At 43.5% G+C, this 26,180-nt stretch overlaps 1 protein-coding gene across 3 annotated transcripts in view; it reads right to left on the reverse strand.

The window, feature by feature from the left end:
* RBPJ (recombination signal binding protein for immunoglobulin kappa J region) overlaps window positions 1-26,180 on the reverse strand; it is a 56,560-nt gene that overhangs the window by 24,068 nt on the left and 6,312 nt on the right. For 2 of the 3 annotated variants that reach the window (XM_082758918.1, XM_082758919.1), the window contains exon 2: window positions 2,495-2,533. In XM_082758918.1, the coding sequence (XP_082615044.1) occupies window positions 2,495-2,533 (39 nt within the window). Of the gene's footprint in view, window positions 1-2,494; window positions 2,534-11,943; window positions 12,449-26,180 lie in introns of those variants that run through there. The other variant, XM_082758917.1, reaches the window with a different exon arrangement.

Consider the following 26,180-nt stretch of genomic DNA (forward strand, 5'->3'; position numbering starts at 1 on the left):
CCCTTTAGACAGACCTGTGACACCAAAATAAACTGACATCTTGGCTTCTCTGTAAAAACATTTCCAGTGAAAAAATACGGAAGACTAAAGCAAAATTTTGTCGGCGACACCTTTTCCAAAAGAAATCCCCCACATACAGTTTCATAAAGGAAAGCAAGTCAATGGGGTGGAGGCAGGGGGAAATGACAATAATCCAGCTTTGCTAATGACGTGTTTTAAATTCATGCATTTGCCATGCCTGTGTAAGACAGCAGCATGTAAGAGCAGAGACAAGTCAAATTATTGTTTTAGCTGAATTAACTTGATCTATTTACTTTCGACACTGGTAAAACTGATGCTTATCCATGACAATACAAATTGTCAGAACTGTCTCAAACTGCATAAACACTTTATTTGCAATCGTTGTTTACAAATATATCTTAAGCCACAAGACACATTTCACTGAGCAAATATTCTTACACATTATAATAGACCAGCTGCATTTAAGTGGGTTAAAAACTTTATCTGACAATTTGAAATATTCTATCAAAAGTACTGACATACTAAATTTAAAGCATCTGATATATTCAAAAACTTCTGGCTTGACTACCATTAAAAAAAAACACCCCAAAACCCAGCAACTCAGTCACTAAAATGCTAAGTGCTACCTAATGTTTGTGTAGCTTTGTGTCAGGAAGAAATTCTACTTTTTCAACTGGTCAGTTGCTACAGCAGACGTATATGACCTGAGCTCCTAGGAGAACGAGGAATGTTCCCCTACAACTCCTCCTACTGATACAGAAAACGTGTAAGCACTGCAATCCTTACATGGCATTATTCATTACTAAATTTCAAACCTCTCCACAAAGGTAATACTATTGAAGTTTACACCTTATTACAAGAACAACTAGCACAGGATGAACAAAGCAGTAAGTATTTTCATTGTCAAGGAACTTGCAGAGCAAAGAAAAAAGAAGTTTCAGCATTTCCTAAGAAGCACATCTGAAAAAAAAATCTTGTTACACTTGCATGAGGATGAATAGATTATGAGGCAAACAGGACTGTACAAAAAAAGCAGAATTAATTTTACCAAAACCAAATTAAATGCCCTTAACTTTTTTTTTTTAAAGCATTACATAAACAATTTATACTCCTAAAAATGTGAGACTTCCCCTCCCTCTCTCTTCAGAGAAAAGCAGTTTGGTTGCTTCCTTCTAGCCCCTCATATAGCTGAGGTTTCCAAGCTCTTGCCTTGGAGGATGGCTAGCAGTTCCCAGATGCCTACTCTATAATCACAGTAAAAAGCACCTGACACATCTAATAGCTGAAATCCTGCACATGAAATTTAGAGTCACTATATTTAAGTGATATCATAGTTAAAAGACATGACTAAATAGTCATTAAATTTGTTGGTTTTAAGTCACAGAAGGTAAACTCTAGCACTAACTTTAGGCTGATACTAACACGTGTTACTGCTCAAGATGAAGAGCAGTTCATGACTTCAAACAGTACCTTTAAATATCCCTAAAAATAGGTAGGTCAACAGGGAACAGCAACGTTTGTTCAAATACAACTTTTAAGTCAGTATAGACCAATTTGATCAATTTTGCATTGAAATGAAGTTAAAGACAAACTAACCTGAACCTAACCAGAAATGCAACAAGACTGATATCCCCAACACAAAATGCAGACACTTTTCCCTCCATGCTTTACACAGTTTCATTCAAAATAGAAGTAGGCCAGAGTAATGCTGGGTTTCCATGTCTTTATACAGCAAGAACATCACACAAAACTGTGAAAAATTGCAGATCTTGTATACTTCAGAGGATTTTAACACAGTAGAGGCTTTTGATGGGGGCAGAGAAAAATAAATATTTGCACTGACTGTGTTACTAGTTTGAAAAATGTTGACAGCTTCTAGCATAAATTCTTTCCTAGAGAGCCCAGAAGCAGTTGAGGCAGAGTACTCCACAGTCACATGAAACACTTTCCAGAACGAATTGCCTCGATGGTGCTATTTCATGTCATCGCTGACTGCTTAGGCTTCACCAAAAATTGGGTAAGACCGCTCCTTGACAGCACCACGTGAATTCTGCTCTTACCTGCAGCGTGACAGCACTAACAGCACTAACAGAGCAACCACATTTTGCTAGGAAAGAATGCTGTTTTATGACTTCAAAAGTCACTTTTAAAATAAAAGACATCTGGCTTACCTGTGGTTATCTAAAACTAAGCAGATTCACACCCTACTGAATAACCTACAATAATGGACATCTGAAGTCAGTGGGATTTATAAAAAGGCATTTTGAATAGCTTACTAAAAACAAACAAGCCACTGGCTGTTCAGTTTCTTCTGACTGCTAAATGCATACAATAATCACATTTTAAAAAAAAACTTTGATGTTTAAAATTCAAGGATTAGCAATTCACACTTTTTAAATGTGGAAATCCTTCTGGGGATGAAATAGGAAACTTCTGAATATTCCCCCCAAAATAGAATTTCTTTAATGCTTACCTGGTAAGCCGTTTCGGTTGAGGTCGCTCTCCAAATTTCCTGAAAAAAGAAGAAGTTGTTAATTTAAAACAAAAATGTCTAGTCATAATCCAAAATTAAATACTACCCCAATTTTACAGTTTCTGAAAATGTACTGGAAGATGGGATACTGTCTTTGCATTTCCTAGCTTGATTCCTATTACAATGCCATTCATCTTGCAACAGCTCCTCCCACAATAGCAGAGACATTTGTTATTTAGAAGACTAGATAGCTTTCTTTGCTGAATATCTACAAAGTATTTCATTTACACTAGTTATTTTAACAGTAAACAAGTCTTTCATTTACTTGACACTTTTAAAAAATGCCTCCAGGGACTCACTCCTTTTCATTGTCTTTTCTGTCAGAGCCACGTCTACTTTTTCCCCAAATTACTTTTGAAAATTTACGGTATCACAACTACGTAGATAACCAGAAGCTCTCTGCATTGCCCAGAAGTGCCAAGAAAAAGCAGTTATTACCACCAGAAATTAAGAGACTTAGCTCTGCGCTAACAAATCACAGCGACTTCTCCCCACTGGGATAATTTCTCAAAAATCTGTTTCTCTTTACGGCGCAAAAAGGATGACAACATACTTCATAGTGCTGGTACAGAATTATAGGAGAAATCTCTTGTGAATTGTAGCGAAGCACGAGCCAGAAATAGCCTGGTATACACCGAATGTTGTTTAGTCAAAGTGTTTTGAGACAGCTGCATTTCCTCCAGTGCTTTCGCTTGCTCTTGAGAGATTGTACGCCCCTTACACGAGCCTTAACTAACGTAAGAAAATGAGTTTACACAAGGCAGTAACACTTTTAGTAATAAAAATCAGCCTCAGATTAAACCAAAATCGTCAAGTAGAAGACCTGAGCAAAAAAGGACGGCTGTACACAGCGATGTACATCTGCTCAACCTGGTATGGAAGTACAACCGCAAAATAAAATGAGGACAAAGAAAAAGGGGAAAAAAAAGGCACTTATCAGCTCGAAGACAAACATCTAACAGGCTTAGCTTAACACTTTTCTATCTAAAAATAAACTGAGGCACAAGAGAGAGCGCTGCTGCTGTCAGTGCTCATAACTATCGCTGCGCCTTGCCAAGCCCCTCGCTAAGCGGGCATATCTTTCCCTTCACACTTCCCAGAAGAAGGAGAAACCCGCCCCGAATATTTCCCTACAGCAGCCGTGGAGGCTCCCCAGGACAACGAGGACCCGCCGGGGGAATTCCTGGTGGCATCACCGAACCATTTGTGCAGCCAGGCTGCCCGGGGCTGCTCAGCTTGGGGAATTACTCGCCGCGTTTCGATTTCATTTCGGTACCGCTCCAGATGTGCAAAGCGTAAATGCGCAGCTCGGGTCATTCGCATTCTTTGTTTCACCCCCTCCGCACCTTTTAATTTACGAAGAGAAGAATGAAGAGGTGCCCACTTGGAGGACAGGAGGCGTTACACGCACGACACCTGCTTGGCCAACAGATGCAGCCCAAGAGGAGGCCACGAGCACAGCAGAAACCACGCAGCCCACAGCACTCCCAGCCCAACCCGCCTCTTCTCCAAGGCAGCATCTGCTGGTGCTACCTCTGGGCGCAGCAGGTAAAGCTGCACGAGCAAGGCATGGAACAGGTGAAATGACTCAAGGAAACAAAACCCATCCTCTTGGCTGGGGTCCAAGGCAGAGTGGAAGCTTCACAGGCCTCGTGAAAGCTTGAAGTCATTCTGGAGATGTGCAGCGTCCCCTCACAGAGCCCCTGACTCAGAAATTGAACTCAGGTCACTTGACGCTGCGCAGCACCTCCCTGCACCTCCTGGCAGCCTTCCCCAGCCCCTGCCATCCACAAGAAAGCTCACGGCTTCGCTGGAATCCACTTAGGAACACACACAAATGCGACCTGTAGCAACACGAGCCTTCTGCAGAGATGATGTTACACGCAAGGCAAGGTAAAACAGGAGGAAGTTACAGACTCACATTTACTAAGTCCAATTTTTGACACGCTAATTAAATACAGCTATTGCTTCTCCAGTAACGTCATCTTACAGAATCACAGAATCTCCTGAGTTGGAAGGGACCCAGAAGGATCATGGAGTCCAACTCCTGGCTCTATACAGGACCACCCCAAAATCAGCCCATGTGTCTGACAGCATTGTCCAAACGTTTTTGAGCTCAAGCAGGCTCAATGCCATGACCATTGCCCTGGGCAGCCTGTCCCAGCGCCCGAGCACCCTCTGGGTGCAGAACCTTTCCTTCACACCCAGCCTGACCCTCCCCTGTCCCAGCTCCACACCATTCCCTCGGGTCCTGTTGCTGTCCCCAGAGAGCAGAGAACTTGACCAAAGACCGGTGTTTGCACACCTCATCCTTGCTGTCAGTGATCAGCACCTCCCGGCACCACCTCAGCATCTTTTCAAGAATCCCATGAATGTTCTTGAGAACTTACAACTCCTAAGCCCTGACCTACAAACGATAGTTCTCAATAGGCTCAAACTCCTCAGGCTTTAGTGAGAGAGAAACCCCGAGAGAACAGTGACAAACGGATGCAACCACCTGCAAGAAAAGGTATGCAGGACGTGAAAAGAAGATGGTTATCCTCTATTTCTCACAAACAGGAATTAGGAAATGCATCTGTCATCTCCAAATTTCATTCAAAAAAAAAGATTTTTCGTTGCTCTACCAACATTTGATTTTTTAGACTAAGCTGTGACACATACTGCTAGAGGATGCTGTGGAGGCTGAAAAAAGGACTTAAAAGCTTATACAAAAGTCTGGTACAGAACTCTGTTAGTTTCTATTAAACCTAATGACCTATTTTTTTCACAACCTTGTTCTCAGGAAACCCTAAACCGTGATCTACCAGCAATAAAAATCAGTCAGCATTTGGAGCTGTCTTTGATTCTTTCCTTGGTCATCTGCTGCTGACGGCCAGCAGGCACGGCCCAGTGTCTGTGCCCCTGGGAGCCCGACTATTCCACAGCAGCTGTTGCACCCAGGGCACCAAACTTTCAGTCACATTGCAAACCTCAAGATACACAAAAAAAAGACAGGAAAACTAGAAGTAGCACGTGTATTGCATTTACTGGTTCATTTGGTTTGCTCTTTCCATATGTTTTCAATTTGCTGTCGATACCTGTATCAGCAACGCAAGGCGACGTACAAGGACCACCAGTAACTGCCGTGTACAAGGCTGCTTAATGTTTGTGATGCCAAGACTGACACTCTGGAAGTGCAAGAAACATTTACAGTTTTGTGCTACATGACAGACAGTGTATAAGCTATGATTGCAGTAATTTCAAGCTATTTGGCATGTTGAAATATAAGCCAGTTCAGTTTTGTCAGCATTACCTGACAGAGCTTGCAATATTTCTCTCACGTAGGCTTTTCCTGGATTTCTCTGCTCTGAGATTTCTTTCTGTATTCAGCATTTCTCTTACTCCTCTTTGTATACATCTTGAAAATATGCAGATTGATGCATTAAAAAATGTACAGGAAACAAAATGTATCACAGACCATTTCCTCTAGTGGTTATAAAATAAGCTAAATATATATAATTTGAAGTCCTAATAAGAAGTTGTATATAATTATATCTGCATGCCCTCTCATTTCCTTATTTTTTTACAACTCTCCAAGACTAAGCACTGCTTCAGGTGTACATTTCAATTCACAAAACTGATTCAGTGCAAACTGTGCTTCACTAACACACTGCACTGCAAACAGCAGCGCGAGCGCTAGGCTCACCAGGACCACTTGCTGCTGCAGACAGTTGTGCCGGTTCCAATAATTCTTTTCCCAGTCCTGTGTTTTCTCCAACCACCACTTTGTATCCTATTACTTGACGTATTTTACGTGTCCTCTGATACTTTGCATAAATTAATTTCACTTGCACGTTCCGCACTGTAGAAATAACTCTGCTCGCACATCGTGTCCCAAATCACTCTTCTTTTCAAATCCATCCTTTCCATTTAGCATGCCCCAGTTTGCCATTCAGATTTTTATTCAAACTTCTTTTTCTCTGTTCATGGAATGGGAAGAAGACGTATTCCTTCTAGCTCTTTGCACGCTGTACCTGCCTCTCAAGTAACCCTGGAAATGAACACTGTGCTAACACAAACCTTGTAAGAACACTAACTGCTCCTGCTCAATTTTTTAATATTCTCAGGTTAGGTAAACATGACACAACACCAGTGGTAATTCTTAAATGTTTTCAGAAAACATCTGAATGCCAAACCCTATCAGGAATGCCTCACTCAGATACCATACACATTATACCACAGTTTCCTACCACTGTGAGAGTGGGAAGTTCCATCCTTGCCAGCATCTACATAAGAGCACAACAAAAATTTATCAGTTACTGTAAGCATCTACTAGCAGTACCCAACTTGTTTCTGCTACACAATCTTACTTTCTGTTGCTAAACTTAAGTGTTCTGGCTGAATATTTTTTTCCCCAATGACTCTGTGTTTCAAGTCAACTTTGGAAGGAAAAAATAAATTAAAACCAAGGCAGTTTTGCATTTACAAGAACTATAAAAAAGAAATCCCAGGCTGTCCCATCCGCAACTTCGACTGAAACTTGGTGGTCGCTCAACTGCTGTAGCATCCTCATGCCTGGAATATGAACTTCACATTCTTCTGGCACTGGCCTTTAGCCAGGAACAACCCTTTCACAGTCCCCGAGAAAGCCCATTCACCTTTATTTACTGAGCTCGTTAGCCTTAAAAAAATATTTCCACAACCATCCAGTAGAGGCAAACTTCAGCAATTTGCCTTCAGAATTCTGTCTTCCCTTGGCCTTTTGGCGTGTAGCATGAGTATCATGGATCTGACTGTAAATAGGGGTCTCCTGAGAGGCACAAAGCAAAGGGGAGCTGTCGAATTTGAAGACAGTAGGAGTAACAGCTGAATGCAAAGAGTATGCTGGTGAGGCCAGCACACAGGGAGTATCAGGAAGAGCAGGAGTTGGAAGACATGAGGGGCAGACTAGAACTGGCTAGCTGAGAAGAATGGGCTGGAGAAGCACATGATGGGAAGTGAGGCACCAGAAAAGCTTGATTAAAAGTAAAAGCGAAGTACTTGACTTAGCCTGAAGAATCCCAAAGTGTACAGCAGATATCTACGTGTTGGTATCTGTGTAAGCAGCTCTTTTTGCCTTACACAAGCAGGAAGGGATGTTCTTGGTGTTGTGGGTTAGCCCCAGCAGGCAGCTAAGCACCACACAGCTGCTGGCTCACTTCCCCCCACTCCCAGTGGGATGGGGGAAGAGGAAAGGAAGAATAAAAAGCAAGAAAACTTCTGGCTCTGGATTAAAAAAAATGTTTAATAAATGAAGAAGTGGAAGAAGACAGAAGGAAAACAAGCAATGCGAGGCAATCACTCGCCACCTCCCACGGGTGGATTAATGCCCAGGCAGTTCCCCCAAAAAAGACTGCCAACCTCCCTAAGCCCTCTCCTATTTACTGCTGAGGACAACCGTTTATGGTAAGGAACATCTCTTGGGTTAGTCCGGGTCATCTGCCTGCTCGTGCTCCCTCCTGGCCTCTCACGAGCCCCCAGTGCACTCACTGCGAGGCAGAAAGGCCTCAATGCTGGGCAAACCCTGGTCAGCAACACCTAAAGCACGGGGGAGTGTTAGCAGCAGTGCTTTGGTCACAAACCCCAAACACAGCACCAAACCAGCTGCTAGGAAGCACGTTAACCCCACCCCAGCCAGACCCAGTAAACAGGGTCACTGAAGGGAAAGCGTGTGCTTTCTGCAGGGCAAGAATACTGCTCAGAAGGAAACGTTCCTGGAAAAAAGTTATCCCATGGCTGTTTAATGCAAGAGTTCCGGCTCCTTCTCCTGAAGCAGAAACCTCCCGATGTTGTCAGCCATAAAATATGACAGTCACTGATCCAGGACAGCACAAGGCCCGCAGCCTGATGAAGTGGCAAGTCCCACTTGCCTTAAACAAAGCTGTCAGACGAATGGGCTTTGAGACACGCACGGTGTACTTATTAGGGGATAGAGATGATTAAGAACACTAAATTAAATACAGAATAGAGCGACTACAGAAAGCTTTACTTCCTCAGAGGAGGTCTGCGGGAAACAATGCTTGAAATAGGAGGAATCTAATGAAAAGATCTTCAGATTTTTATAGCATCTCCGGAGACGTTTCAGAATACACTGCCCCAGTCAGAAAGAAAGAACAAATTCCAACCTCTGCTCTCCAACGACATGAAGTGACAATGAAGCCTGATGAGAAGCTGAAGTTACGTGCCAACAGCTCTACACCCCTGATTTCTGGGGAATAGGTGGTATCCCGAAAGCCATTCATTGTGACAGGGTGGGGAGTGAAGAAATACTAACATTTCAGCCACTACAGGTACGCTGTGGTTGGGAGTGTGCTAAACGAAAACTTCTGTCCTTCCCTTGATCCCTGTTCTGAAAGCAGGCTGCTCTCAGATGCAACCAGCTCCGGCAGCACAGCCACGTACATCTGTGAAGGGACGTGAGGAGTCTGGGGCTGCACAACGAGACAAAAGCCTTTTAAAGAAAGAAAGAAGAAATAAGACAAGTAATTTGCAGGCATTTTTTACAGTTTTCCCTCAAAATCAACAACTCCAACGTATCTGGAAAGGCAGAAAATCTTTGAAATGTAAGTTTAGTCTTCAGCACAGGGCGGCTAGTCGTAACGGGGCCTACTGCTTCTCCTCCAACAAACAAAAATAATCTTCACCGAATTAATTTCAAGTGGCTGTGTGGTCAGTTATCGCAAGCCTATTAAAAGCTCTGTACAGGTTCGCCAGGATCGTTCACAGCACAGTGCTATTTCAAGGCTTACTGAGCTCGCTGAGGTTACCTTAGAGCTGGGGAAGTGAAATGCTAGGCTTTCAGTCAGTTTTACGTTTAAAGTCTGTATGGAAGATTAATATAGAAGTATCAATTTTCAGCAGTTAACTGAAACATTAGTTTATTTTTTTTTTAACCCCCCCCTTTCAGCTGCTAACCCTTTCTGACTTCAGAAAATCCTCAAACTGTTTGGGTTGGGAGGGACCTCGAAGGCCACCCAGTTCCTACCCCTGCCATGGGCAGGGACACCTCCCACCAGCCCAGGCTGCCCAAAGCCCCGTCCAGCCTGGCCTTGAGCACGTCCAGGGCTGGGGCATCCACAGCTTCTCTGGGCAGCCTGTGCCAGGGCCTCACCACTCTCAAGGTAGAGAATTTCTTCCTATAGAAGAATTTCTTCCCATTTGCTTCCATGTGCTTATCACAGAGAAATTAGGGAGGTACTGAAGAAGCATAGAGGAAAGTTCATACTCAGCCTTCAAACTTGCTTAAAATCATCTTAGCATCTATATACAACAGCATCAACATCTAGGACGTACTTAAAAGACCTCAGGAGCCATCCCTTCGTTGCCTGTCAGTTAAAAACACTTCATACGTGTTAAGCAGTACACTGCAATCTACATGGCAAGACACCTACTCTAGATCAGCCTCATCTTGTTTTTTCATATTTCCACATTTGCAGATTCCTACATTTTCTACTTCCAATAACATAAATTGCACCTACATTATAAGAAAACCAGCACACAGAGGTTTTAAAGCACAGGATTTTTTTCTTCATGTAAATGTATTTTCTGGTGCACATACTTCTCTGAAGGCAAGATGCAAATACTGCCAATATTTCTGCACGTTCACCTACACAACCATATTTTCTCACAAGCGTGTTGGAACACAACTCCCAAGAGAAAAGCTCATCTCCCACTAGGAAACAATATCCCATTTCCCACTAGGAAACAAAACGGCCATCTGTGATCCTGCACGAGCTTGACTACCCAACTTCACACAGTAGTTTCTTCTATATTTAGTATGTGTTTCACAGACTAATAATATCTGTTGATTCACACCATTTTTAATATGTTTGCCTATGTATTTGATTTTCTAAGTCCACCTCATCCTCCTCTGACTATTTGTAATGAGGCTGGAAATACGGTATTGTTACGAATCGCCAGTGGCAAATACAACTCAAAAAATAATGCTCTGGAGGGTTCACACACACATTTGTGCTCAAATAGAACATTTCACACTTAACTTTCACATGGGTTAAGGCAGTGAATGAATGAAAATACAAATGGCTAAACAAAGGTCCCCGGAAGGAAAATTTTATCTTCTTTAAGACAAAAATGGGCTCACTACGCACAGGTGAGATCACTAAGGGAAAAGGAGAAGGTTGTACTCCCAGTAACACCCAGTGCTAAACAAACACCACATTAGAAGCAAAAACTAGCAAGAAAGAACCAAAACAAATAAAATTATATTGTCAAAAGAGAAATGATGAAAATTCTTCTCGCAGCCCCTCTTCAGCCCATGACTCCACGCATCCTGAACCATTCACAAATTCGGAGCAGAGTTCCTTTCCCCAGGCTCAGCCACCCCAACATCCCACACGTGTCTTTTCTTTGCCCTCCCCTGATCTCTGCAGTTTGCCACAACTGAAAGCCATGCAGCCGAATACGACCCAACCCGCACCGGGAGCGTTCCTAACTCCTGTGGCTTCTTTATCTGTGCAGCATCTCCGAGAAAGGAGTTCACAAATCCTCAGGCTACTCGCACCCTAAACATTTTATGGTCTTCTAATATCTCCTCTGACTTCGCAGAACCACAGATGTTGTTGCTGTGCTACTTCCTCGGGAAAAATACTGCCATGGCTGGTGTTCAGGTCTGTGAAAGGTGCATCAGACACCAATGGTTATGCAGATCCATTACTTCACAGCTGTGTGTGCATCTTAAGTGCTCTTTCTTGCAATGAACGTACTTGGATTCATGTAGTAAGACACATCTAACTAAGCCACAGATAAATGATGCGTGTCAGGAGCTCTTACTCCTTCGACAGCATCACACACGTGAGGTATGGCAGCTGTTGAAGTGACATCTGTCTCCCTCCTTGTGCGAATGAAGAGCAGCGCACGCAGCCGCAGAATCGCACCCGGCCCTCGGCTCGCTCTCGGTTTTGCCTGCCCACAGCACTTAGGCCCTGATCCTGATCAGCCGTCTGCCATAACAAACGTTGCCATAAAGACTTTGTCCTGAAGATTAGGAGTTTAACCTACTTGTAAAAGAAACCATGGCTTTCACATCCACACATAACATACAAACAGCCAACCTCAGATAACCTGCTTTGAAATACTACTGACCCAACGTACCCTCTCTTTCCTATCCATCCTGCAAAAGGAGATGAAATTAAAGCCCCACCAACTGAGGACATTTAAGGGATGTGAACAATGCATTCCTGCTGCTCCTGAAGTCCTTTCCTCACTGGAACGAGCGGACGATGGGCAGTCCAACTGCACTCTGGCCCTTTGGCAGTAGGGAGCAGCCCTGAAGTCACAAAACCAGGACGCTCTGTTGATCAACACACAAAGTGTTCCCTCTCTTCAAGGAAAAGAAAAAAAAAAAGACCCACCTGCTCCAGGGCGAATGCCAGCAGCCACGCACGATCACTTCTCTGTACTGCATGATCCTGCACTGCTCCGGCCTGTGCTCGCAGAGCCCTCCAGCCCCGGGAACATGTTCTGTGTTTGAAGCAAGCCTCCTACTGTACAGCGCTACGTACACTTCTGGCACCATCTCAAATAATGCTGACATAAATACAATAGAAAAGGCTCCGGTTCGGTTAGTCACGCCCTCTCACTGGAAGTCCCTGGTTCAATTAGGAACTCCCTCTCCCTTTTCTGACCTGCTTTCATCCTCCCACGTTGCTTTCGTTATTGTCCTCTCTCTTTTCCATTCCCCAGATAAAGGAAATCAGAGCACCACAACTGCAGTCGACAGCTCACACTGCTATCATCAAACAGGCTGACTTTCAAACAGCCTACAGAAGTAAACGAAGTCACTGGTTTATACTGGTCATACACACTTGGAGAAAGAACTCCATCCAGTAAATCAGTGTTGGTTCGCATGATTCTAAAAATGTAAGGTTTGGTCCGAAATGGACATCAGTTTACTGCAGACAGGACCCACACAGCTGTGCCACAACAATCTGGCAAGCAGATCAGTAATGTCAGCCTATTTTAGGACAAGAAAGTGACTGAAACTTTTTCTGTAGATGTATTTTCCCTGCTTTGATTTTTGCTTTAGGTACCTGTTTGCAAGAAGCTACAATAACTCAAAAATCTCAAGTACACCAAATAACTCCTCAAAGCGATAACTGATAATAATCAACTTAAAACACGCCAATGAAATGGTAGGATGGTGCAGAATGTAAGAATCATCATCAAAAATGACTATATTTATAAAGATTCCTTTAAATTCACAGGCTACTAATTCTTTTTGACTGAATCCATAAAAATATTGGCTCAGAAATTCACTGGAAACTGCAGATTAGCACACACCTTAGCAGCTGGAAGGGTTATCAGCTCAAAAAATCAGCATGCCAGAATCTCCATCCCTAAAACACAATATAACTTGGCTCAGCTATTGTAAGCGCATGGGGAATGAGCAATATAAGACTCGTTAATGTTATCTTCATCCACTCAAAAAAAGCGACTGATAAGAAAAAGGAAAATAAATGCACATAGTTCACAAAATTAGCCACTAAAATAATGGTAAACTGCTAAGGCATGAAAATAGTCTGAAGCGTGGTTCCACATGCAAGGTCCCACATTCACAGCTTTCAGTGACAGCTCCCTTGCTGAGTGTACGCTTCCTAGGATGCTTCGTCTCCCTCTAGCCCCATAAATTTCCCCCTGGACTTCACCTTGCGCATCACCTGTGAATAGATATTTCACCAATGAACTTGGTTTTTATTTCTTAGGAAAGTGATTTTATCTCCCCTACTAAACTGTAATTCAAGTTATCACCTGGCCTTTAAAAAAAAAAACAAACAACAAAACAAGTGGCTCCATTGCCTTTTATGATATTAACTTTCTAAATATTGTGAAAACACAGCTATTGAGTAATAAAGCAAAGCTTTTTATGACCACTACCTTCCCATAACTGCAATTAAGATTTAGGCTAAAGCAAGTTTTTTTCATTACATGCATAAGGAATCAACGTTACTAAATGTTGCTTCTGATGCCTCATTACTTGACAAAGGTCACGACACTTTTTAGGCTCTGTTTCTGTCAGTATAGGAGCCCTCCTCTACACTACAGTACCTGAGGCTTTGCACGACCTGGGTTTCAATGTCTGAACGCCTGCAGTGTTCAGAGAACGGTTTCCCCTCTTCAGACCTTCCATCCTTAGCTGGGAGATGAGCATTCATCTGTGCACAGGGCAGCTTGCAAAAAAGAATAGTGAAAAAAGCACAAAACCTAAAGGTTCCTGGTTTTCTCTGAATCGCCACCGTTCGCTGTAATGCCAAAAATACACGGTAGAAGCAGAAATTGTGAATGATTTGCAAGGAAGTGGTAAAGAGCCATATTGAACTTACAAAGGAGGAAGATCCTCAAAAAGCCAGCCTAACCTCACTAACCATAAAGGCAAATCCGTACTTCTTCTGAACAGCTTTTAAGGACACAACAGGTTCCTGACAGGGACAGTCACTGGTCAGCCCCAAATTCGTGACTGCTGTTCTATGAGGGTACCAGGCGATAATTCTCCGGTGTGCCTTTCCTTACCCTACAGCCACAACAAGCAAAGGAGCTTTGTTATTTCAGCGGCTGCTTCCCAGGCACAACAACAAGAACACACCTAGCTGGCTCGCAGGGGCTGTGTCCCCAGGGGCAGCCCCACTGCAGCCTCCCCAGCCGCACCACCTGCAGCTCCCAGAGCCTCTCTGAGCGCCAGTTCAGCCCAGTCTAAGCAGGAGAGAGCCGGGGACGCAGCGCCTTTTGGCTGCAGACAGCTGGTCAGCCACCTCCACAAGCCAACAGAAACCAAAAGAGATTACACAGAAGCAGCAGCTATGCTTGATTTTTTTTTCTCCCTTGAATCTGTTTTTCCTTCTAGCAAGCCTGTAACTCTCAGAGAAAACAATTGTATGGAAGAAAAAGCACAAGAGAATTTTGTTACTTATAAAGTTAAAAATATATATATGCTATCTATATATATATTTACTGACTCAAATCACTCGTTAAAAAAAAATCAGGAAAGAAAATTAATCCTCTTGCATAAGGAAAATTACTCGAAAAATGTCTTAATTATACTTCAGAGCTCCTGTTGGTAGGCCAACACTCTCAGTAGAGTTTACCTTAGAACAGCAGCGGACTGTTGGCCCAGCTGCAGTCGGAACAAAATGCCAGCTCAATGTGCTGCAACTATCTCTAAGGTTTAAGAGGGCCAACTCTGACAAAGCCTGGCTGTGACAGCGCCAGTCACTGACACCAGAAGGCCTCTCCCACCTCGGTGCCAGGTCAGGGTGAGCGGATACGGAGCCGTGTCCCAGCCACGTGGGCTGTGGCTTCACGGCAGCCGATGGCCCTGCTGCCACCACACAACCCTGGGGCTTCCTCGCCCAACACGGTGCCAGTCACAACGCCCCACAAGCTGGCTAAAACCAATGACCCAGCCCAAACACCTCCAGGCAGGAGGGAGACGGAGAAGCATCAGGAAAGCAAATTGTACCACGGCAGTGCCAACCACCATGCGGCCAATGTGAGCGCTGAGAGGTCAACTGTGTGCTGTCAGAAAGCTGGTGCATCCATCTTCCCTTCTGACCCAGTTGTATTGTGCTTTACATTATGTAATAAAAATGATTTACACGTTCCATTTACTGAATTTATCTTGTTTCAGGATCTATAAGCTGACTGTGATAAAATACGCAACGCTCAGCCCACCAAAGGATAAGTTTCAAGAGCCCTTTAAAAAATCTTTACTGTATTTTCATACTTATAAACAACAGCTGGGGGAAACAGGGACCATTCCCTAGCATCTCCTTCCTCCAGCAGCTCTATCAGTTGAGTCAACTTCTTATATTTTAAAATCTTTTATTTCTTTTAAACACTATTCTTACTTTTTGTGTCCTCTCCCTTCACTCCCTTCCCCCCTCCAACTTCCCCACCGCAGCAATCCTTCAAAAAGCGCCATGGAAGCAGCTCCTCCTATTAATTAAAAGAAAATTACTACACTTATGTAAGCTTACTTCTCTGCAACTGTGTCTCATCCCCTGCTTCTAGATCTGTAAAACAATTGTCAGCCTTTAATCAGAGCACAGGTATCAGCTCAGAAGCAGGTTTTCCTGCACGCAGCGTTCTCCAAATGGTCAAATAAACTCAAGCCTCCTCAGTAGATGCAAGCGATGACACAAAACCTGGGAATACGCACACTTTTTAACAAAACTCTATTTGGCACCAACCTGTTTTACAAAATTACAGGTTTTCCTAGATTTCAGACGTTTTCTTGTTGCATCACCCAGGAATTATGTGGTTACATCAACATCAGCCGGCTGCAGTTGCACAAGGAGCTGTCACTATCCTAGAATTAATCGATCTCAAGTATATTGTTTTGTAATTAAGCTTGTGAATACATCACCCCATGAATATAAAAGCAGCAGCAATAAACACATCCCAGAGAAGAGGGAGAATTAGAGGCTCTTTTTCACTTTCGAGGACAGCTAAATCACTTGGAGGCCGTTCTTCAGCAGCAAGCTCTCCCTGTGGCTGCGCTAGCGCTCTACAAGCGGGGAGCGTTTTATACAAGCAGGGTGTCCTTACCCCTTTAAAGCCACATAACTAGTCCTTCATTTATACTTCAGCTACTAATTAAGCGTTCCCACAAAGAAAAGACACAAATTCAGATTCCCATTTAACAAATAGTTGACTTTTGAAAGAAAAAAGAGAAAATAGGGCACGTATAACAAAAAATGTTATTTGTTTCAATAATGTAAGCTAGAAATGCCTTTCAGTTACTGCTATTATTAATTTCATAATGGATTTTTTAACCAAGCTTGGGAAATATGATCTCTGCAATGCCTTATCATCGACCCCAATAATACTCTTTATAACTGTTACTGCAAACGGATCAGTGATCCCTGAAGAGGACAATTAAGCTGACACTCCAGAACTATGGTTTTACTCCCTATCGCAGTCCATTTACAAGAATCATCTGAAAAGTTTAGGTTGTGTGGCCGGGATGTCAGCGGGCTAACACCTTATTATCCTTCCTTCTGGTCTTATAGCATTGCAGTTCTCGTACACAATGATCCGTGTTCCTCTTGTGCCAAAGTAGCTTTCACGGGGTATTTTTCATAAGAAAAAGAATCTGCAGAGCACAAAATGCAAAGCAGTTATTATTGTCCATTTTTTTAAATGGAAATTGTGTGAATCATACTTAATTCAGGCAGGCTTGCCTTTCAGGTTTGTCAAGTTTAAACTCCACACAGATGCAAATTACTGCTAAAACTTCTCCCTGCATCTTAATGAGGTACATTATAAACTATGAAGCCAACTCGAAAACAAGAGCATTTTTGACGCCGATTTTACTCGAGCTAGGTACTCTAAGCAGTTCAAGGACTCAGAGGGCAGGAGGAAGCTGTACCCAGCAGCACTTGGATTCTGCCCGATCCCAAGCCTGCTCCAAGCCTGGTTTCCCAGAATAATGCTTGTGCTGGCACAAATTTGTGTGCGAGGATCAGACTGCACGATAAGCGTGCCTAAGCAGCGCTGCGAAGGCTCCCAACTGCTGAGCTCCGAACCCAACCTCTTTTCAAAACATTGTCTCATCCTTTCAAGTGCGGTCAGGCCAGAAGGGAAAGTAAATTGTCAAAACTGCAGGCAAGTGCTAAACAACCCGGTTTAAGGAGACATTTTAGTTAGAGGCTACTGCTGTCTCGCTTGTACCTTGCCTGGTTTAACGATGGTAGCCAACAAGGGATTGCCAAGCGTGCGGAGCGTGGACCGCGCTCATCCGCGGCGAGGTTTCCTCTCGGCAACTCTGCCTACTGCTGCCTCAAACGGGGCCGCCCGGGCTCGCCAAGAAAAATGCTAATCACAGACAAATGCAATAATTAAAGGTCAGAAATCAGATAGAGAAGCCAAATTCCTGAATTCGGGTATGCGGACGCTTGTGCAGCCAGGATAAATGAACAGAAATGTCTCCTTCTAAGCAAAATCATGAGATGACCTATATAGGAAGTTAGGGCTCAGAATCCAGCAGTCTGACAGCACTCTGCCTTCTTCCAAGCCATTAATGCATGCTGGAAAACAGGGCCATGCTAACATGTCCACAGAGCATGCTTATTAGCCTACTAACTGCTAATAGCCTTGCATATTTCCCGGCTTACTAAAAAAAAACGAACCTCATGTATGAATCTGATTATCCATCCTCACAGTAACTTCAGAAGCCCTAATTCAGGCCTGACCAAGTTTAAAGAGTGGAGAAGAACTGAGTTGCTCTGAGTTTGATGAGAACTGGAGGCTGGAGAGACGTTTCCAAACTAATGATGTCATTGGAAAAGACGCACAGAGCTTGGAAATCACGAACTGCTTCCCAGCTGGTCAGAGCACAAACACATCGCCATGCCACAAGCCACGCTCTGCCCACGAGGGATGAAGGAGGTGATGGTGTCGCCCTGTAAGCTTTCCTCGCCATACAAGAGGAAGCGTAAGTTCATTAGTCCTGCTGTTTGCAGAACAACTTGAGGACAAAAAACCCCACCCTGTTCCTTGACAATAGCGTATGCAAATGTAGTCAAAACAAATGGAGAACACTGAAACATCAATTCTGAAGTGCTTGAATTATCTTACAGAGATATGGGAAACTCTGAATATTGTCAGCACAGCATTCGTGCATGCAGAATGCTCTATCGGTGTTTCATCGTGGAAGTCTTAAATTTGTTATCTACACACTGCTCAGTCAGGCATAAGAAATATGAAAGCAACAGTTAGTTGTAAAGTCATATTATAAGAGGGTCTCCCAAATGCTAACAGCAGCAATAAATCATGAAATGTAACTTAACCGCTGAGTTGCACACAATTTTAGGGACGCTGCCCTAAGTAGACTTTTAAACAAGAACCATGAGTTGAATATTAAATTTATGACCATAAACCTCTTGGAACAGGTATGAAATTGTTATGTTTACTAGCCTGAAGAAAGCTGAAATCCTGGCAATTTGAAGGTAAACACCAGAAAAGTATTTCAGTGTTAATTTAAACTTTTTATTTCCCCAGTGGTTCACAGGTTGTTGCAACTGCGTGCCCAGTTACCCACCATGTCAGCTAGGACGGTGCCCGACTCTTTAAATAGACGGTGCTGCTGTGGAGACAGAGGAAGAACTGCAGGACTGTTTCTGTGACAAGGAGGGCAGTGGGAGAAGTGAAATGAGAGCTGCAGGTTTGGAAGTCTGAGGTATCTTTCACTTCTGTTTTGTATTTTTTCCATACACACAGGAAACTCCCTTGGGGGGGAGGAGAAAGACCAACTTCCCTACAGCTAAACCCAAGAACATATGTAAAACAGTCAAGTCGCAAGGCTTCAGTGTTTCCATACCTTAATAAAAAAGAGCGAGGCAAAAACTGAGATAGCAAAGTCTGATTTTCCCACCTCCAGAATGTCTTCAGACAACCCATGTGGGAAGCAGTAGGGAATTCAAGAGAAGCAGGAGTGAAAAGAAAAGCAGAAAGCCCCCGCAGACACATGTGCATCACCACCCACCTCGTCCTTGCACAGCTCAGCCCCTTCCCCAGCCCTGAGCACCGTCCCTCTGCTTCCCTCGGTCCCCTTTTTGCTGCTGCAAAGCAGGAGAGGCAGTGAGGAGGAAGAAGGGCAGAGCTGACACTGACACTGAGAGCCTTCTGCTCCCACTCTTGGGGGACATACGGGTTACACTGCTTTGGTACAGCCCAGGGTCCAGCAAGCCACGTGCTGGTCTCCAGCAGCAGGCTTCATGGACAGCTGGAGGAAGGCAAGAAGCAGAGAAGCCTGACTGTACTCACCCCGAAACGTCCTCCCTGTCTATGACTATTTTCAGTTCGGGGGATTTCTGGACCCAATGCTGATGCCAGGAATGAACGCAGCCTTTATTAATAACTGTCGCCTCACATGGTCCAAGCATGCTGTAGACAGCAAAGGATGTGTTTGGAGGCCAGTGGGGCAGAGAAGAGACCGAGGGAGATTTCTGCTATAACACAGGGCTACACGGGATGCGCAGGAGAATCCCGAGGCACCGGGGCATTATCAGCATGACCAGCCCTGAAAGGTCACCCTACCCCAGCTCTAAAAGGCAGTTCTGACACGCCAGGAAAGGCAGTGTCAGAGTAGAGTGACACTTTAAAAGCCTGCAAACCGCACGGCTCGGAAGCCACAGATACTCCCTGGGCTCAGCCAGCCGTCCAGTGCCGCGTGATAACACGAGCCCTTCTGCAACCAAAAGGGAAAGCACAAGGAAGCTCCGCTGGCCACGTCGCTGCTTTTCAGAAAGCTGATTTAAATAAAGAAAGAGCTTCTGAGGGTGCCGGCAGTTGTGCTTTGGTCCCATGCAGCACAGCCCCAGGTGTTTCTAAGCTTTGGGAACTCAGTAAGACATTTGCCTTCACACCAGAAGGAACAGATAGGGCCTGTGAGCTGCAGTCACCCCAGTTGTTTTGGGGCTGAATAATGAACACAGCCCAGCATTTCAGGTAAACTAGGGCCACTGCTACGAGTGTGCTGAACCCGTACACCACCCTCCAGATGAAGTGTGCAGATGCTAGAGATGAGTACAGGCTCCTTACAGGAACGAGACCATGCCAAGAGCAGGGGCACTTTGATCTCCGCATCCTCAAGATGTTTCTAACAGCTACCGCTAACTGCAGGCGCCGTACAGCACAGATCCGAGAGGAACGAGACGGAAAGGCAAACAGCAAGTGGACAATGCACCGAATGGCCTCAGGCCCAAGAAAGTTTAGTGGATTCCATTACAGATATTTGGCAAAGGAGAAACTGATAAATGACTCAACTCTTCGGAGAGCAGCATGAAGTTACTTTTGGCTTCCAAGGCAGAAATTAAGAAGGCAGCTGAAAAAAGGAAGAGGCCACAGTCACAAGGAGCGATGGAGATCTGGGACAAAGCTTAAGCGCTTGCTTCCTGTTTCTGCAATTAGGATCCAGTGTTGCAAGACGGAATTTTCAAAGGTTCCTTTTAGCGAAGGAGAAAGGTTGCACACATCAAGGCTCGCTGGTCAGAACCACTATTCCCTTCTGCTGTCCGCAGGACATCCCTATTTGAATTCTCTTGCCACATAAACGGGGGGGGAGGATTGCTTTAAGCCAAAGGGCTACATGAGCTGCTTAGCCAGAGAGTAAACAGGCAGAAGGCTCAATGCTGAGAAGTCAGGGCCCATTGCTGCACCCCACCTGCAGTGACATCTTGATGTTAGCCTCAAAAATGAGTGGATTTTGTGACGGAGCAGCAGTAGGCAAGTTCGTGACACGTGCACCACAAAATCTACAAGCTACTGAAGATTCCTCCTCTGATCCGAACAAATGTTGAAGATAAATATTTCAATTGAACTGTTGGTTTTTAACCTGTATTAAAACACTCCGTATGAATACAGTTTCTGTAAGGTTCTGAAAAGGTATTAGGAAAAGCAAAACTAATGTACTGAACCAGCGAACCAGGCAAAAAGAAAGATGCAATTTTATTGAGAAAATTACACATACTCTTTTAAGCCATCCTAAATTAGGAGAGATGTTGTGTACAGTAAATATTAACTCGAGTTCTGTAACAAAGCTGTATAACAAACGACCTGAACTGAAGCTTATCCGCTGCACGCACCCGCATTTTGGGCACTGCTTAGCTACAGAATTTAGCTTTCCAAACCTGATCTCAGTTTTACTTTGTTTACTTTCAGCATTTCAGAAGCAGTCCTTTCTCCCAGCTCTGTGGCTTTAGAAATACATCATATTAGTAAGAACAAGGTGTCCCATTCCTTCCCACCTTTCAATGCATGTCCTACAATGCCGCTAGAAACTGATTGCAGCAACTCTCCAGTCATTCAGTTATATTTTATCCATCCTTGGAGGAGCAGGAGAACAAAGCAGTAACAGCTTCCTAAACACTTTGAACATGGGGAAGAGGACTGCAATATGCCAAAAGACAGGAGGGTAGTGAAAATAAATAACTCTGAAATAAAGCGATCCTCCACTACTTCTACTCCCCGCCTTCACATTATTAGCTTTTGTTGCTTTTCTTTTACAGCTTAATTCTCCTCATTGCTCCGTATCCATATTTTGTCTCTTGCTACATAAGGCATTTCAGGCTCTTGAATCTGTTTTGTCCCTGATTCTCCCAGGTTCTGTGAATGGGCACTTCATCTCGGAGACGAGCAGTGTACCAGCACTCATTAGAGACGCCTTTTTTCATGATGGAGGACACCAATCTGGCCAAGCTCCCCGTTCCCAAAAGCAAGGAACAGGGTTTGGACTTGACTTAAAGCAGGCAGTTGTTAGCATATCATACTGGTTAAGCAGTAAGTGACTTCCCCACTGTCTTACAGGGCCAGTAATAACAGAAGCTGGGGGGAAATAAAGACTGGGATGGATCCAGAGCAGGGAACAGCACAGTTAGAAATCCTCTGGAAGTTCTGCTCTGAACAAAGGCAACTGGACGTAAACTGCCCAGGAGCAGAGAGAACAGGGCTTATACAGAAACTTCACAGAAACAAATGGGGAGATAAAAAATATTATGGTGCGATGATCCATAAAAAGGGCTATGTAGGAGCAAAATTAGTTGAGATCTGGTCACAAAACTCAGGGAAGAACAAGTCTGAAAGTAACTAGGTAAAAATAATTTAAAAAAATCTCAATACTTCATATATAAAACAAGAGGAAACATTGACTGAGTCTGAATTCAAATTCGAGGAAAGGAATGCCAAGCAGTGCCTATAAATATTCTTCAACTTATTTCAAAACAAACAGGAGAAAGTACTAGCTGGGACAGCAAGTGGGACGCTGCTAGGATAGTAACTCTCATCTTAGGGAAAACACTGTCGTTACTGAAGGAAAACACCTGAAATCAGGACAATACACAGGAAAATACCAAAAACAGAAATGGTATCACAGGTGTAAGCAGTAAAATCTGTATTAAGAAAGTACATGAAACAACCACATCCACAACTTGAACCCTGCGTATCAGAAGCACATAGGAAGACTTCTAGTAAGTGAAGAAGTCTCTTATCTCTCCAGATGTAATACTCATCGCTGCCTAATAACTTCCGGAAAATTTTGGTCTGTTGTGTTTTTTTTGTTTTTTTTTTTTTTTTTTCTTTTTTTTGAGAACTGTTCTAACTGAAAAAGATAAACTTCCAAATGTGAACTGATGCAACATGACCTTCAGGACTGTGCAAACTGATGAGTCAAACCAGTCTCCTGCTAACTTGAAGTGCCATACAGCAGTAAGGTGAAACAGCAGAGAAACATTTTTTTTGTTTGTACAGTACTGAGTGGTATTAAAAAAAAATTCATCCAAAAAGTATCCAAATGAACACAGGAAATCCTCAGGGTATGTCTGGAGAGTTTTCTTGTACATTTTATTCCCATGTGAAGATTCAGCCTAGATTCAATGAACACTCACATTGGCTTCAAACTCCATCTCACCAGGCACCTTCAGCACATCTTCTGAGGTCAGCTTTTGTCTCCTGCTGTCTCAAAAGCTCCATGTCAATGCAGCAGCCAGTAAGAAGGAAGAACAATTTTCCTTCCAGCTCAAGGGATCCAACAAAAAGAGTTGTCTTCTGCTCTCTAGCAGCCTGTAGCACTTGGACGTGGCTGTAAGCTCCCGATCCATTTTTCCTTTGCTGCCATCCGAAGCATGACTTACCACTTCAGCAAGTTTGCTGTCAGCAAAACTTCCCAACGAGCCCTTTTTTAAGGCATCGTTTCGTAACCATTCCTTTGTTTTGTCTGTGAGCTATTGTGAAACACAGGTATTTTGCCCATTGCAAATAAAAATACGGAAAGTTGTGACGTTTGTTTTAGCGCAGTTCTCGTGTTTGTTTTAACGCAGTTCTCAGTATTTTGAGAGCGTTACTACCAAAACATAAGCACTGCAAACACAGGTTTTATTTACCGTGTTATCAAAACTGAACACTAACTTGGCCAACACTGGTATAATTAAAATATAGGAAAATAAGTCTTTATGCTTTAATTCTCCTATTTCTGATGAGCTTTACAATCAAAATACATTCCAGAGCTGGAGAGCTCTCTCTTTTCTTCATCTATACAGTATTCATCTATCACACTTACCAATAAACCATCACGTTCACCTCCACACCCAGCAGCAAAACGTTTAATACTGGAACTAACAGCCACCCGTGTAAGTTCAGTGCTTATCCAACCATCTCTCAAAACCTCGCTTTTACATCACCAGGAGGATTCATTTAGCATCATCTGTGCTGACTGACACAGCTTGTCACAACGTGCCATGTGCCACCAGCCTCTTCCAAAGAGGAAGCCTGATCCCAAATGCTTCGTTTGACTGACTGCTCAGCACAGTTTATTGACGGAAGGTTTGTAATGCACATGTAAACAAAACAAAAACAACACCAACTCGGCAATCTTTAAAAAAAGTAAATTGGAATGCAAAAAGGAAAATAAAAACACCCCAGGACTCAGTGCTGGCAAAGGAGCACTGAACAGCAAAAGAAAAAAGGTTGGCCAGAAAAATACTTGGACACAAAAGACACATCCAGAATAGTTTTGCTATATCCCCTTCACTTCTGGAAGATATTACATTATTAAGGATTTTACTAGTCATCACTGTATATCTACTACAAAACTAAAAGAGCGTGAAAAGAAACACACACACACGCAGCATAATACCAGGCTTTCAATACAACTTTTTCTTTGCTGAATTCTTACACTCGCTACTGAAGCCAGCATTGGCTGGCTGAGTTGGAAAGCAGGAAAGGACTTCGAATTTTAAAAATAAATACCTATAGAGAATAATTTCTTCTGGAGCTTGAAGGCATGGCTCCAGCCCACCAGAGCACCACTCTTTCTTTGCCTTTACCCACTGGTCGTGCCCCATATGGCCCAGCTATGTCAGAGCAGCACCTTTCTGTTCCAGCATCCCCCACCCTTACCAAGACACATTGATTACAGCCACAGCCACACTTCATCTTCATTACCACATCCGTTTGTCAGGCAGGTTGAATGCCTAAGAAGTGCGATGTCTTTCGCTCTGTGACCCAGGAGGGAGGAAGACACGATGCCACCTGCTGAAACGCAGCGAACCCATCAGGGCATGGCCCCCCAGGGCAAGGAGAAGGGGGCCGGGAGACATTGACTGAGCTTCCAGCTCTCCACCGACCCTGCGTCTGACCTTGGCAAGTCACTGGCTTTTTGCACATGTTTTGTCGTGTTCAGGACACGACGGGTTTTTCCACAGACGGCTGGAACAACAACAATAAGATAACCAATTTAAATTATTATTTATTCTCTTATGCCAGGCCCTAGATCCCTTCTTCAACAGCACAAGCTGAGAACAAGCACAAGCACCTCGGATTGCCCAGACCTCCTGTGTGAAGGTCCCATCGTACCAAAACAGCAGGGACGGCAGCAGCCCATCGCAGAGACTCCCCCTACTGTACCAAAACCTGATAAAAGCTTTGTTTCACAAATTGTTCTGCTGAGCAAACAAGTTTAACCTTATTTTCTACACAGGCAGTTCCTAATCTACAGCTTGCGAAAGCAACGCTGCCTGCAAGATCCTCTGCCACTGCTCCCAGCCAAAATTGAATTACAGAGTTAAAATAAGAGCTGCCAGGGAAAGGAAAGCAGGATATTGCCTAGAGAGTATTTTTTACTCTGCGCTGTTACTATGGCCCGGCAAAAATTAGGGACCAGTAATTTACACAATTCGATTCCCTCTGTCAGGCTTAGAGAATTCTGAATTTCATGGCTGCCTGATCAAGTTTCCTTCTGATACCAGGCTTCCTGGTAATCTCCCAAAGCACCACACACTGGAAATACGCCACAAGTACAAGTTATAAAAAAGCACAGATGAAATGTTCTACAGACCGAGCAATCTTATCAAGAACAGCAGCAGAAAGACTGTTGTCTGGCACATACTGAAAGATGCCCACGTTTTTCTGTGCTCATAATGGAAAATTAAATAGAATTAAATATTTGTGTTGCTACTCAAGTAACTATAAATAATTAGATTAACGCTGACCCATTGCAATATGTACTCTTGAACCTCGCTACCAGGAGTAGAACAATTAAATGAAGTAACAGGTGTGATCTCACATGGAGCAGTCAGAAAGGATCAGTTGCCAACGCAGCTCGTTGCCTTTCACCACACGTGCTCTGGATTTTGGACACGCTGATTAAATGCCCCTTCATGCAAGTCAGTCGTACAGTTGCAACGAAAAGGAGGAAAGCTATACTTCCATACAACCACCTTGATTCCTTCATGTTTTCCAAGTAAAGCAGCAATAACTTTAAAGTGTTCATTACAGAAATGCATACTTAAATTCAACAGGAAAGTTTTCAAGGACTTACGTACAAATACGCATTCAAAAAAAGAGCTCGACAAGCTTACTGTAGATACATGCTGCAGACCGAAATTTTCAGATCACTTTAGAAAGAATAAATCATGTTGTAGCATCATGTCAGTCACTGAACCACCTGAGTTACTGGAACCCTAAAACACCGATGTAACTAGTGGTAAAGTGTTATAGATAAATCAAACTTTTCAAAAAATAGAAAAAAAATGAAACTGGAAATGAAAACGCTTATCCTTGCAAAGCTACAGCCTCCGCGTGTTGTAAAGATGTAGAAACT

Source organism: Aythya marila, assembly GCF_965140915.1.
Source record: "Aythya marila genome assembly, chromosome: 4".
NCBI classification, from domain to species: Eukaryota; Metazoa; Chordata; class Aves; order Anseriformes; family Anatidae; genus Aythya; species Aythya marila.